The sequence below is a fragment of the Sminthopsis crassicaudata genome, chromosome 4 (genome assembly GCF_048593235.1).
Source record: "Sminthopsis crassicaudata isolate SCR6 chromosome 4, ASM4859323v1, whole genome shotgun sequence".
Classification (NCBI taxonomy): Eukaryota; Metazoa; Chordata; class Mammalia; order Dasyuromorphia; family Dasyuridae; genus Sminthopsis; species Sminthopsis crassicaudata.
Window position 1 is genome coordinate 144,653,119 of NC_133620.1, and position 13,877 is coordinate 144,666,995.

Genomic DNA, 13,877 nt, shown 5'->3' on the forward strand with positions numbered 1-13,877 from the left:
TAATGATCTAGGCAACTCCCTAAGACTCTAAATTGCATAGAATTTACTGAACTGCCTTGGCAGAATGAGCTTTGTCTGGGAGATCCCCATATGAATGAAATCATAGGCCTTATCTATATTCTTTAATCTATCTATCTTATCTGGAGCATCATGGATGAAATTGATTAATACAAGGTCTTAAGTTATTGTGTTTTCAATATATTGTATCTCATATAATACATATATACATACATATATTGGTTTTTACCTGCATCTTGGATGTTGTCCACAAAAATATGGTATGATGTAAAATAATCTTGGGTTGGAACATTCAGGATAATTTTCAAGAATGCACTCATTAATATCCTAGGAAAGAAAACACAGCAGATTAGTGTTTAGTCATTTTGTCATATTGCATATTATTTTAAGTTTAGCAGATATAATTTTAAAAAAGGGAAGTTTGCACAAGAAGATTTTAGAGGAGAAACAGAATTTACATAATTTTTAATGTTCTTTCATCATGACATCCTATCCCACTATCTAGGTTCAAGCATATGCTTGTTTTTGTATCCCAACCATTCAACTACTCTGGAGGTTACTTGGACATTTATCATAGGAATAAATTTTGCAGTTTCCAATGTGAAGATGGAAAAAACAGTGTTCTAAGACATTTGTAGATTGCATTTTGAAGGCAAGGGATATGTTTTTATTTCTTTGTATAGTATTAGCAATTTTTACAGAGCTTCGAGAGAAAAACTTAGCAAATAAGTAAATGAAAACATTGACAAGTGGTTCTGTACCAACAGAATTTCCCTGCCTACTCTGTGGAAGTAGTCTAATACTGACATTACAAATCTTTTGAAGGATTCAGAAATTTGCTAGAATTGTATAATCTTCATATGGATAGGACTACAAATCATCCAATTAAAATCTTACTCCTTGCCATTTTACAGAGGAGGAAATGGAGTTCACAAATTGTAGAGTTGGAAGTAGAATCAGAATGCCATTCACTTTATGAACTTATAAGGCTGTCTATACTCACCTTGCTACCACTAAACAAGAAGTTATAAGATGGAAGCATAAGGTACTACTCCATCATTTTTTTGGGAGAAATTTTTTTAATAATTTTTATTTTATTTGGGAAAAATTCTTTTTTTAAAAATAATTTTTATTTTATTTAAATAATTTTTATTTTAATTTTACAACATTGACAATTGCCAAACCTTTTGTTCTAATTTTTCCCCTCCTCTCCCCCCCCAGATGGCAGATTGACCAATACATGTTAAATATGCTAAAGTATAAATTAAATACAATATATGTATACATGTCCAAACAGTTGTTTTGCTGTACAAAAAGAATCAGACTTTGAAGTAGTGTACAATTAGCCTGTGAAGGAAATCCAAAATGCAGGCGGACAAAATAAGAGGGATTGGGAATTCTATGTGGTGGTTCATAGTCATCTCCCAGAGTTCTTTCCCTGGGTGTAGCTGGTTCAGTTCATTGCTGCTCTATTGGAACTGATTTGGTTCATCTCATTGTTGGAGAGGGCCACGCCCATCAGAATTGATCATTATATAGTATTGTTGTTGAAATACACAATGATCTCTTGGTCCTGCTCATTTCACTCAGCATCAGTTGATGTAAGTCTCTCTAGGCCTTTCTGAAATCATCCTGTTGGTCATTTCTTAAAGAACAATAATATTCCATAATATTCATGTACCACAATTGATTCAGCCATTCTCCAATTGATGGGCATCCACTCAGTTTCCAGTTTCTGGCCACTACAAAAAGAGCTGCCACAAACATTTTGTCACATACAGGTCCCTTTCCCTTCTTTAAGATGTCTTTGGGATATAAGCCCAGTAGTAACACTGCTGGGTCAAAGGGTATGCACAGTTTGATAACTTTTTGAGCCTAGTTCCAAATTGCTCTCCAGAATGGCTGGATGTATTCACAATTTTGGGGAAAAATTATTTAAATAGGGGATGGCTGATCAAACTTTGACATGGGAATGTAATAGAAAACAATTGTGTTGAAAGAAATAAAAAATTTTTCAAAAAGATATGGGACCTATATGAATTGATTCACAAAAACATGAGCAGGATCAGAAGAACAAATTATGTTGTAACATCAACATTATAAAAATGAACAGTTCTCAAAAAAGCAAGAACTCTGAATAACTAAAAGATTAATCATGGTTCCAGGAGACTGATTGATAAAGAAGAAAGATAGATGATGTTTAATAGGCAGAATAAGAAGCACATTTTTTGAAATGGCCTAAAAGACATTTTTATTGCTTGACTATTCTTCCTTCTCTCCTTTCTTATTTTCCTTCCTTCCCTCTCTCCTTTCCTCCCTCTCTTTTTTCCTTCCTATTCAGTGAGTGGGAGAAGGTGGGAAGAAAAAAGATGCTTGATAAATGAATAAAACATTTTTAAGTTTTTAATGATTTTTAAAAGTATATTTTCATTCTGAAAAAAAAATTCCTCTCCATCCTTTTTAACAAAGAAAAAAGAGAGAAAAAAAGCAATTCAGTCAAATTAACAATTAGGTACAGATAATTATCTATATCCATGCCCATGTCCATAATTCTTGACCTCTGCAAAGAAGAGAGGTAGTTACACTTTCTACTATTGTTTGGGGACAAGTTTGATTATTACAAAGTTTCATACTTAATATGTTCTTTCTAAATATATGATTTGTAGTCATTTTTGTATTGTGTTCATGGTGGTTAATTATGCATCAGTTCATAAAAATTTCCATGCTTTTGGTTTATTTTTCATTTATTGTTTCTTAAAGAACAGCAATTTTTGTGCATTAAAATTTGTTTGGCTATTTCCCAACTTATAAATTTGTTTTGATTTCAGTTCTTTGCTGCCACAAAAATTCTGCTATGAATATTTTGGTGTATATGGGAGTCTGTTTTTTATCTCTTTAGGGCATATGCTTCACAGTGAAATCTTTGAATCAAAAAGTACAGACATGTTATTCACTTCTTTAGCATATCCAAAGCATAACATCTTCATATTCTCCTCTGCACCCAGACCATTGTAGCAGATATGCAATAGATGCTTACCAAAAAAAATCAATCAAAGTGATAGTGGGGATGGGAACAATTTATACCACTTTATTAGAACCTTGAAACAGACAGAAGGCAATACATTCAAATTTCCATTTTAAAACTGCATTTACATGAAAAATTCCCCTTTCATCTATATTAGTTACCCATCAAAGGGATGAGTTCAAAGAGTTTCTTTTAAAACTTGTAACCAATAATAAAACCAAAGAATCTTCAACACAATCAATCCTTTGTAATGTCATTGCATATAAATAAATGATGGGTTAAGCCGTAAGATCAAGTTGGAGAAGAAAATATGTTATGAAGACAATCTTAGTTAGTCATAGATTTCTTGAGTATTAACTGGCTCCACTCAAAGTTGAAAAATGAGGATATCTTAGGGAATTTGCAAGACAAGGGCTTTTGGTCATTCATTGTTTCAACTCTCATTGGAAACGTGAAAAACCATGAAAAACACTACAATTTCCCAAATGGGAAAACTCTGAATCTGCATAACTATACAGATAAACCAAGCCTATCAAGCTCTTCAATTTCTATTGTTAATATCCTAGTTTCACCTGATTTAAGTGTTAAATCCAGTATTAGTTATTTCATCTTGATAATGTATTTTAGATATTTTTATACTTTTGAGCTATTTCTGTCATTTAACAATTCTTAATAGTGATACATTTTTATCCTTTCACTGAATAGAATACTTTCAGGCTTAGATTGTTTCTCTACTTTTGTAATGAGTCAAATTCTTTGAAAATGTCCCCTTCTGCATTTTTATTTTCTTGCATAGATCCTGATGCTACAATCAAATAAATCTATTTACCATTCACTTCTTGTGATTTGATAAATCTTTCTTTTGGATCTTGTTTTATGTCATTTTTCACTCCGTTGAAAATTTTTAACAGTTCTGATAAAAATGTTCCTTAAATGAATTATCACAAAATTTGAGTTGAAAGGGACTTTCTAGTCTAAAAAGACCATCTAGTCTACCACATCCTTATAGAATACCTACTGTGACATCCATCAAGAAATCTTTATTGTGTCTCTTGATTCTGTCTTTCCTTGCATATTTTTATGTGAGCTATTCACTGAACTTAATGTGAAAGTACAAGATATTTGTGACTACTATTTGTTGTTCATGGCCTTTTCCCCTCTTGTCCTCTCCCTCCCTCCCTTCAATTATTTAGATCTGAGTTTATTTGTATTAAAAGTATTTAATGCTTATGTTCATATAGTTTCGGTGTCTATTTTGACTGGTACACAGTCAGGTATTTTAGACTGTCCAGTTATTTCCAAGAAGGGGAAGTGGGAGCCCACTGGCTGTTGAGGAAGCCCATTCTACTTTTAGACAGCTTAAGTTGTTAAGAGTTTTTTTTACATTGAGTCTAAATTTCATTCTTTACAATTTTCATCTGTTCCAATTTTGTAGATAAATTGATTTCACATAAATCATCTTTTCCTTTCTCCATCCTTTTTTTGGATGGAGTCTTCATTATGTCCAACAAATTTTCTACTATACAGTGTCATGCTCAAGAGATACTGAGATTGATTAGTTGTCCTTTGTTCTCAAAGGGGACCAAAATGATATCACTATGTTGGAGTCAAGGTTAGACAGGGGTTCTCAAACTACGGCCCATGGGCCAGATGCGGCCCACTGAGGATGTTTATGAGGCCCTGTGGGTTATGGCAAATGGGTTGAGGGGCAGAGACAGAGTGTGAGGTTTTGTTTTTACTATAGTCTGGCCCTCCCACACACAGTCTGAGGGACAGTGGACTGGCCCCCTATTTAAAAAGTTTGAGGACCACTGGTGTAGGATGTCCAAATGAGGCTGATCAGATCAAAAACAAAATTAAAAAACAAATCTCAGAAAGTTTTGTTACAAGCCAAGCACTTATTATCCACATGAACATTTGTCTTTTGAGCTATTGCAATTCTGGTTCCCTCACAGAACAGAGTCCTTTCTTGGATGCAGGCATATTATGCTGGATCGTCCTTTGATACAGAATCAGTTCCAAAATTCAAGGTACTGAAGAATGGGAGACAGCTCATTCCTATGCAAAATGCCTCCAGAATTTGAAGAAGAAATTAATATCAGATATAAGAACTAATCTATTTTTTAGACTTCTTTTGTTTTCTTCCTTGGTGATTAACATGGCTTCTCATCTTTATTGTGTATCTCTTGATTCTGTCTTTCCTTGTATATCTTTATGTGGGCTATTCACTGAACTTAATATTTGTGACCACTATTTGTTGTTCATGGCCTTTTCCCCTCTTGTCCTCTCCCTCCCTCCCTTCAATTATTTAGATCTGAGTTTATTTGTATAAAAAGTATTTAATGCTTATGTTCATATAGTTTCGATGTCTATTTTGACTGGTACACATTCAGGTATTTTAGACTGTCCAGTTATTTTAAATGTTCTAAAACAATATGGAACAATATGGCTGACACATAGTATAGCTTCTCTATTCATTAAAATATGCCTTATTTTTCTATTATATTGGAAATTTAAAAGATCTGGATGAGGGGACTGGGTGTTGGCTATTACTATGAGCTTACTTTAGAATTGTTTGGAAAGCAACTCTACAAATATTTAAAACCAGCGAGTGAATGAGGGCAGGGGGTGGGGAAGGCATCATTTTTCACTTTTGATTGAATGTATTTTAACTTTAACTTTGTTTAAGATCATGATTACTATCCCCTCTTTTTTTTACATACTAAATTCTACTCCTGCTTTTTATTTTTTCTTTGTGTATATCTCTCATTGTTATGTTTCCTGACAGCAACATATTGTTGAATTAAAATTCTCAATTTGCTATTCATTTTCATTTTATGGGTAAATCCGTTCCATTTATATTCTAAGCTACAATCATGAGATGTGTATTTTCCTTTTTCCTGTTAGAATTCTTACAAGGTGCTAAGTCACTGTAATGGATAAGAGACAATAATTATCTCATTTAGCATGGTTGATCTGATCCTACAAGGAGATGTTATGGGTCAGAACTTGAGAGAATGTACTTAGTTCACATCTTTAAAGGAGTTCAAACCTTTAAAGAAGCTTACACGTTTAAAGGAGTTAGCTCATTGGTTCACACATTAGACTTCACACCTTTAGAGAGCATATAAAATGACAAGCCCACAGAGGAGATTCAGAATCAGGATTCAGTCAAGGGGAGAACTTCCTGGGAGAACTTCAGGGGACTTTAGAGGAAAGGACTTCGGGAGATTTAGAACTAGGATTGACTTCTGGGAGATTCACAAGGCAGAAACCCACAATCTCATACTCTTGGAGGTGGAGTCTGATTCATTCCCACTTAGACCTTCCTGCTGGCTGGAGACACTGGGACAAGAGCTCTCGGGGAACCAAGGAGAGAGATAGACCTCTAAGAAAGCTAACCGGGCCCAGGAAAAGATTCAGAATTTTGAAGGACACAATAAAGGATCTGGACTTTAACTCCTGGATGCATTTTGGGATTATTGAACTGAATTGAAACTAAAGCTGCTCCCAGAAGCTCCACAAGAAATCCTGCTCCCAGAGAACAATTACAATCTAAAGAAAAAGAATATCACATTTTCCCATTTTTCCTCTTTATTCTTCTCACTGTATTGCCCAACCCCCTCACTCCTCTGCTTTATTTATGCCATCTATCTTCTTCTCCTATTCCTTAATGTACCCACCCCTCTAAAAATTCCTTCCTTATCCTTTCCCCCCCCATCCTATCCTCTTCCCCTCTTACTTCTTTCTAAATTTAGGAGACTTTTATATGCTTCTACATATGTGTATATATATATATATATATATATATATATATATATATATATATATATATATATATATATATATGTTGTTCCCTCTTTAATCCATTCTCAATGAGATAAGGGTCCAACACTCCTCCCATTAGCTTCTTCTGTATCAATTTTGTTCTTTTATGACTCATTTGTATGAAATAATTACTACTTTTTATCTCTCCCTGAATAGTTTTATCTTTTTAGAATCAATCCATCCTACTCAGTTTAGCCCATATTTTTCAAACTACCCAAATAATGGTGACAATCATAAGAGAACTGTTAATATTTTCACATATACAAGTTAAAGAATTTGACCTTATTGAGTCCCTTATAATTGGTCTTTAATGCTTACCTTACATTTTTCCTGGATGTCAAAATGTCTCCTAAGTTCTGTTTTTCCCCCCACAAAAACCTGCAAGTCTTTGAGTTCATTTATGTCCCTCTTTCACCTCCCTTGGTCATAACTCCAGCTTTTTTACTTTACAGAATATAGTATTCCAAGACCTTCAATATAGTAGCTGTTAGATCTTATGCAATTCTTTTTATAGCTCCATGTTATTAATTTTTTTCTTTTTGCTTCTGATACTTTCTCTTTAACCTGAGTGCTCGGAAACTTGGCTATGATATTCCTGTAAGTTTTCTTTTTGAGACATCTTTCAGGTAGTGCTTAGTAGATTTTTTTATTTCTATTTTGCCTTCTTGTTCTGGAACTTTGGGATAATTTTCCTTGATAATTGTAATATTGTCTCTTTTTTTTTTGTTAAATTGAAATTTTCAAGTAGTTCAATTATTGTTATATTATTTTTCCTCACTTTGTTCTCTGGATTGGTTGCTTTTTTTGATGAGTTATTTCACTTTTTCTTCTATTTTTCATTCTTTTGATTTTGTTTTATATTTATTTGGTATCTTAGAATGTCATTAGCTTCCCCTTCCTCAATTCTAGTTTTGAAGGAATTATTTTCTTTCTTAAGCTGTTGATTCTCTGTTTCTATTTGATTTACCTTCTTTTCATAATTCTCTTGGATTGCTCTAAATTTTTTTTCTTCTTCTAGTTTTCCCTCTATGTCTCTTATTTGCTTTTTAAAGGCCTTTTTTACATTTTGGCAAGACTCATTTTTGTGCTTAGACTATTTTACATTTCTTATTTAAAAACGAGTCATTTTTTTTTTAGCTCCATTATCTTTCTCTGAATATGAACCTCAAACTTCTCTATCTCTATAGTAATTTTTTAGGGTTGCGTTCTTTCTCCTTTGCTTATCCATATTTATTTGTCCATTTTTCTTTTCTTTTGTTTTTAGCAATGATGAGTGTTATCAAATTATAGTCCTGGGGTATGGGGAGTGATGCCCCAAGTTGCAGATCCTTCTTACTTCTTAATTATTTTATGAGGTCTGTCAGGGCCTAGCCTTGGGTTCTCCTCTACACTTCTAAGCCAGAGCTAGGGCTTCAAACCACCCTGAATGACCCTGCTTTCTCCAGAGGACTATAGGACTCCACTCTGCCCCAGAATTGAACCAGGGACTCTTCTTGCAAGTGCTACAGTCATTAGGGTCCCTGCCTCTTGCTACCGAACTCACTAGTTGTGAATTAACTCCTTCCCACAGTCATAACTGTGCTTGGTATCCCTCAACAGTAGAAGGTTCTTCAATCTTCTCCTACTCAGCTGTCAGACGTTCATATTGTCAGCTAGATAAAAATTTCTAAGGTTGAAGGTACCTCTCAGGCCAGGGTCTGTTGTTTGTTAATTCTGCACAGTTGTTCTGGAATTTTTTGCATTTCACTCAGGCCAAAATCTGTTCCTAAAGTTTGTATCATTCTTGGGGACTTCTCAAATTGTCTTAGGAAGACAACTGTTTTACCCTGATTTATTTCTGCTGCTCTGAGGCAATGTTTTATATGTATATATAATTTCTGCTGCTCTGAGGCAATGTTTCTCATATATATATATATATATATATATATATATATATATATATTTTTTTTTTTTGGTGGAGAAAATTTAGACAAAATTTTCCTCACATACTCTGCTATCTTACCAGAATGGTCTCCCCCAATTCTATTTTTTAAGGAATTATTTTCTTCAGTGAGCTCTGTACTACTTTGTCCATTTGATCAGTTCTATTTTTTAAAAGTTCTTTTCTTCACTTTTTATGCCTCTTTTTACTAAGATGTTAATTTTCTTTTCACAATTTTTTGCATCACTCACTTATTTCCCCCCTCTTTTTTTTCTCTACCACTCATCTCTCTTTTTTTCATTAAAGTATTTTATTTTCAAAATATATGCATGGATAATTTTCAACATTCAACTAAAACCTTGTGTTCCAAATTTTTTCCCTCCCTTCCCTTCACTACTACCCCCAGACAGCAAGTAATCCACCATATGTTAAACAAATATAATTCTTCTGCACATGTTTATACAAATATCATGCTGCACAAGAAAATTCAGATCAAAAAGGGAAAAAAAAATGAGAAAGGAAACAAAATGCAAGCAAACAGTCACAAAAATAGTAAAAATACTATGTTGAACTGGGTAAAGAACAAGGGTAAACCAGAGTAAAGAACTAAAGTACATTATTGATTTTTTTTTTGGCCATAAATTCCTTCCTTCTCCACATACATATCCTTTGTTTTTTTAATTTGTTTATAATATCACTCTTTATGTCTAGTTCATGAACCCATTTTGACCTTATCTTGGTATACAAAGTTAGGTGTGGGTCAATGCCTAGTCTCTGCTATATTAATTTCCAATTTTTGCAGCAGTTTTTGTCAAATAGTGAGTTCTTAACCCCAAAGCTGGAGTCTTTAGGTTTGGCAAACACTAGATTACTATGGTCATTGACTATTTTGTCCTGTGAACCCAACCTATTCCACTGATCAACTGTTCTATTTCTTAGCCAGTATCAAATGGTTTTGATGACCGCTGCTTTATAATACAGCTTTAGGGCTGGTACAACTAGGTCATCTTTATTGATATTTTTTCATTAACTTCCTTGAAATTCTTTACCTTTTGTTCTTACAGATTAACTTTGTTATTATTTTTTCTAGCTCTGTAAATTAATTTCTAGGGAGTTTGATTGGTATGACACTGAATAAGTAAATTAATTTAGGTAGTATTGTCATTTTGATCATATTACTTTGGCCTATCCATGAACATTTAATATTTTTCCAATTGATTAGATCTGACTTTATTTGTGTACCACTTGTCTCTTTAACTCTTCCAAGAATATTTGTGGGGTTTAGGTTCAATTTTTGTTTGAGGAGTTTTTTTAGTTGTTCTTATACTGTGTCTTGGTCTTCCCTGCCACCATAATAGTTTTTAATGATTAAATTCTTCTTCTTTCTTTTTCTTCTTTCTTTCTTTCTTTCTTTCTTTCTTTCTTTCTTTCTTTCTTTCTTTCTTTCTTTCTTTCTTTCTTTCTTTCTTTCTTTCTTTCTTTCTTTCTTTCTTTCTTTCTTTCTTTCTTTCTTTCCTTCCTCCTTCCTTCCTTCCTTCCTTCCTTCCTTCCTTCCTTCCTTCCTTCCTTCCTTCCTTCCTTCCTTCCTTCCTTCCTTCCTTCCTTTCTTCCTTCCTTCCTTCCTTCCTTCCTTCCTTCCTTCCTTCTTTCTTTCTTTCTTTCTTTCTTTCTTTCTTCCTTCCTTCCTTCCTTCCTTCCTTTCTTTCTTTCTTTCTTTCTTTCTTTCTTTCTTTCTTTCTTTCTTTCTTTCTTTCTTTCTTTCTTTCTTTCTTTCTTTCTTTCTTTCTTTCTTTCTTTCTTTCTTTCTTTCTTTCTTTCTTTCTTTCTTTCTTTCTTTCCTTCCTCCTTCCTTCCTTCCTTCCTTCCTCCCTCCCTCCCTCCCTCCCTCCCTCCCTCCCTCCCTCCCTCCCTTCTTTCTTTCTTTCTTTCTTTCTTTCTTTCTTTCTTTCTTTCTTTCTTTCTTTCTTTCTTTCTTTCTTTCTTTCTTTCTTTCTTTCTTTTCTTTCTTTCTTTCTTTCTTTCTTTCTTTCTTTCTTTCTTTCTTTCTTTGTTTTTTGGTTGTGTGCTGATTTTTCTTGACTTTGAACTTTTTCTTAAAGCTGGGTTCTGCTCACTTGGGAGTGGGGAAGGCATTATTCCAAGCTTTATGCCTTTTTTGTCCTGTTGTCTTCAGAGCTACTTCTGGGAGGTATACATATTTTTGGTGCTACCAATGTGGTATGATCTAGGGCAGAAACTTAGATGCTTCAGGATGGAATCTTGGATCTTATAACTTGCAAACACAAGCTACAGAGGAATTTTTCTTCTATCCAGAAGTAGTTGTGATGTCATTGCTATGAAACAGCCTGGAGGTCTCTCTCATGATGAATATTCTTGATCTGGTTACTTCTCAGTTTTGTCAAATAATTATCCCTCAAAGCAAGATCTTCTGCTTTTTGACTGGATTGATTGTGGGGCCTTAGAACCACTTTCAAACATGAACTTATGCCATCTCTCATGAGATCATTTCCTATCAGTAGCCAATACTCTGGTAACATGATCAGCTCTAGACTTACTTCCTAATCCTTCTGGCCCCATGGAAGCACATACAGAGCAGTCAGCTGCCATCAGAAATTCATGCTCTCCAAGAAATACAAAGGCTAAGATACTGGTCCGGTCAAAAAGTCTCAACTAAATGAATACCACATGCTGGACACTCTTCTAGGTATTAGAAACACAAAGACAAAAGGGAAATAGCCACTGCCATAAAGGAGTTTAGATTTTAATGGATAAGAGAATGTACACATGGATAGGTATATGCAAAGCAGATACAAGTTAATTTTGGGGGAGAATCAGGAAAAGTTTCATGAAGATGGTTGCAATTTAATTGAGTCTTATAGGAAGCCATGGATTCTAAGAGGAAGCATTAAAGAAGAAGTCTAAGGCATGGAAATAAGAAGTGCAAGATCATATGTAAGGAATAGTAGGAAAGCAATTTGGTGGGACACTAACATATGTGATGGAGAGTAATGTGTAATGAAGTTTGAAAGGTAGAATGTGGGTAGATTGTAGAGGATTTAAAAATTCAAACAGTTTATATTTTATTTTATAGGTAATAGGGAGCTACTGGAGTTTATCAAATGGGCCCTATGTGACATAGTCAGATTGGTGATTCAGAAAAATCACTTTGGTGATTGTGCAGAGAGTAACCTGAAGTGAGGAAAGGTCTGAAGCAGGGAGGTCAATTGGGGCTACTGTAATAGTTGAAGAAAAAGGCGATGAGAGCATGGACTAAGATGGTGATTATGTGAATGGAGGTAAAGGGACAGATAGGAGCAATGTCGTAGAAGCACAAATAACAAGTTTTTGCAACTAATCAGGGAAGAGTGAGAATGAGACATCAAAGATGACAATGAAGTTGTGAAATGGGTGACCAGAAGAGGGATGATACCTGTTACAGAACAAGGAACAATTCAGAAGAAAAGTAATTTTGGGTGAAAAGTTAGGGAATTCTGTTTTATACATATTGAATTTTAGATGTTTATGAGAGAGTCAGTTCAAAATGAAGGAGTCAGACAAAATCCAGAATGCAATTCGTAATGTAGAGCTTGGGCTTGGAAGAGAGACTAGGGCTATATACACACACACACACACACACATATATATATATATGTATATATATATATATATATATATACATATATATATATATATACATATATATATATACACATATACATATATATATTCACACATATACATATATATATTCACACATATACATATATATTCACACACATACCTACATCTGTACATATACAAATGCATATATATATATATATATATATATATATATATACACATATATATAATGCTTTCATGTGTATACTGACACTTGAAATAAACACATGTACATATCTATATATGCAGTGTATGTAAGGCACATGTGTGTGTACCACAATACACACTGTATGCATACTTACATATGTATATGTATATATACACACATGTATTATTATGTTTATTAATATGTCTATTAAACCTTTAGAAGCTACCTAAGAAGAGGGAGGTTATAGCCTCATAGGTTTCAGTTCTAACTTCTCACTCTCTTTTTTAAAAGATACAATACTTAAGAAGAGATCTACTACTTCCTCTCTCATTATTGCTTTCTTTTTATAAATAGAAATTCATATTCAAATTTCAGTTAACAGTAATTTAATTAGAAAGACTATGTGCTAGGATGTAAATTTAAGATCAAGAATTGATTTTTTTTTGCCTTTGTTCTTTAGCACCCAATACACTGTTTTGCACATAGTAGATAGAAAATAAATATTAAATTGAATTACAAAAGATAAACATTTGTATGTTATCTTTCAATGCATCCTTTCATAATGTTAATTCTTTTCTTGAAGTTAATTTTAAAAAGAGTTATCAGGATGTGTTACTATTGGCCACATAAGAAGTAATTCTACTCAAATAGTCTTTGTCTTTGACACATAGAATTAATAGGATTTTTAGGGTCTTTTGGAAGGAGTAGGAAGTAGTAAATCTCAAGTTAGTAGAGAATGATGGGGAAGGACATTGTAATAAGACAAAGGAGATTTGGGTTCTAGTCCTAGTCTGACACTAATTAGCCATGTGAGCTTGGACAAGTTATTTAAGCTTTTTGTCCCTATATGCTTATGAGCTATACCAGATAATCTCTAAAATCTCTATTCTAGATTAGATTTTGTTTGATTCTTTTAAAACTAGATTAGATTGATCAGATCTATTACATAGCTGGTAATAAGAATATCTTGTAAGATTAAGTATTTAGAAAGATTGTTACTTTTTATTTTAATTAGTACATCTGAAAGACTTTTCTAAATCTTCAATCTTCTTAACCTATAGGATTATATTTGACACTGTGAAACACATTCTCCTTCTGAATATTCTCTCTCTGCTTTTGTGACACTGTCCCAGTCCTTCTGCTTTCACAAACAATCCATTTTAGTCTTTCACTCATTTGTCATCTGGATCTTTCTCCATAAGCGTGAGTGTCCACTAATGCTGTCTTAGATATCCTATAATTCTCTCACTATGTTCTCTTGGGACTTCATTAAACTC

At 33.5% G+C, this 13,877-nt stretch overlaps 1 protein-coding gene across 3 annotated transcripts in view; it reads right to left on the minus strand.

The window, feature by feature from the left end:
* The window catches only part of UST (uronyl 2-sulfotransferase), a 380,057-nt gene that overhangs the window by 53,176 nt on the left and 313,004 nt on the right, over positions 1 to 13,877 (minus strand). For all 3 annotated transcript variants that reach the window (XM_074309586.1, XM_074309587.1, XM_074309588.1), the window contains exon 6: positions 248 to 345. In XM_074309586.1, coding sequence (XP_074165687.1) covers positions 248 to 345 — 98 coding nt within the window. The remainder of the gene's footprint in view (positions 1 to 247; positions 346 to 13,877) is intronic.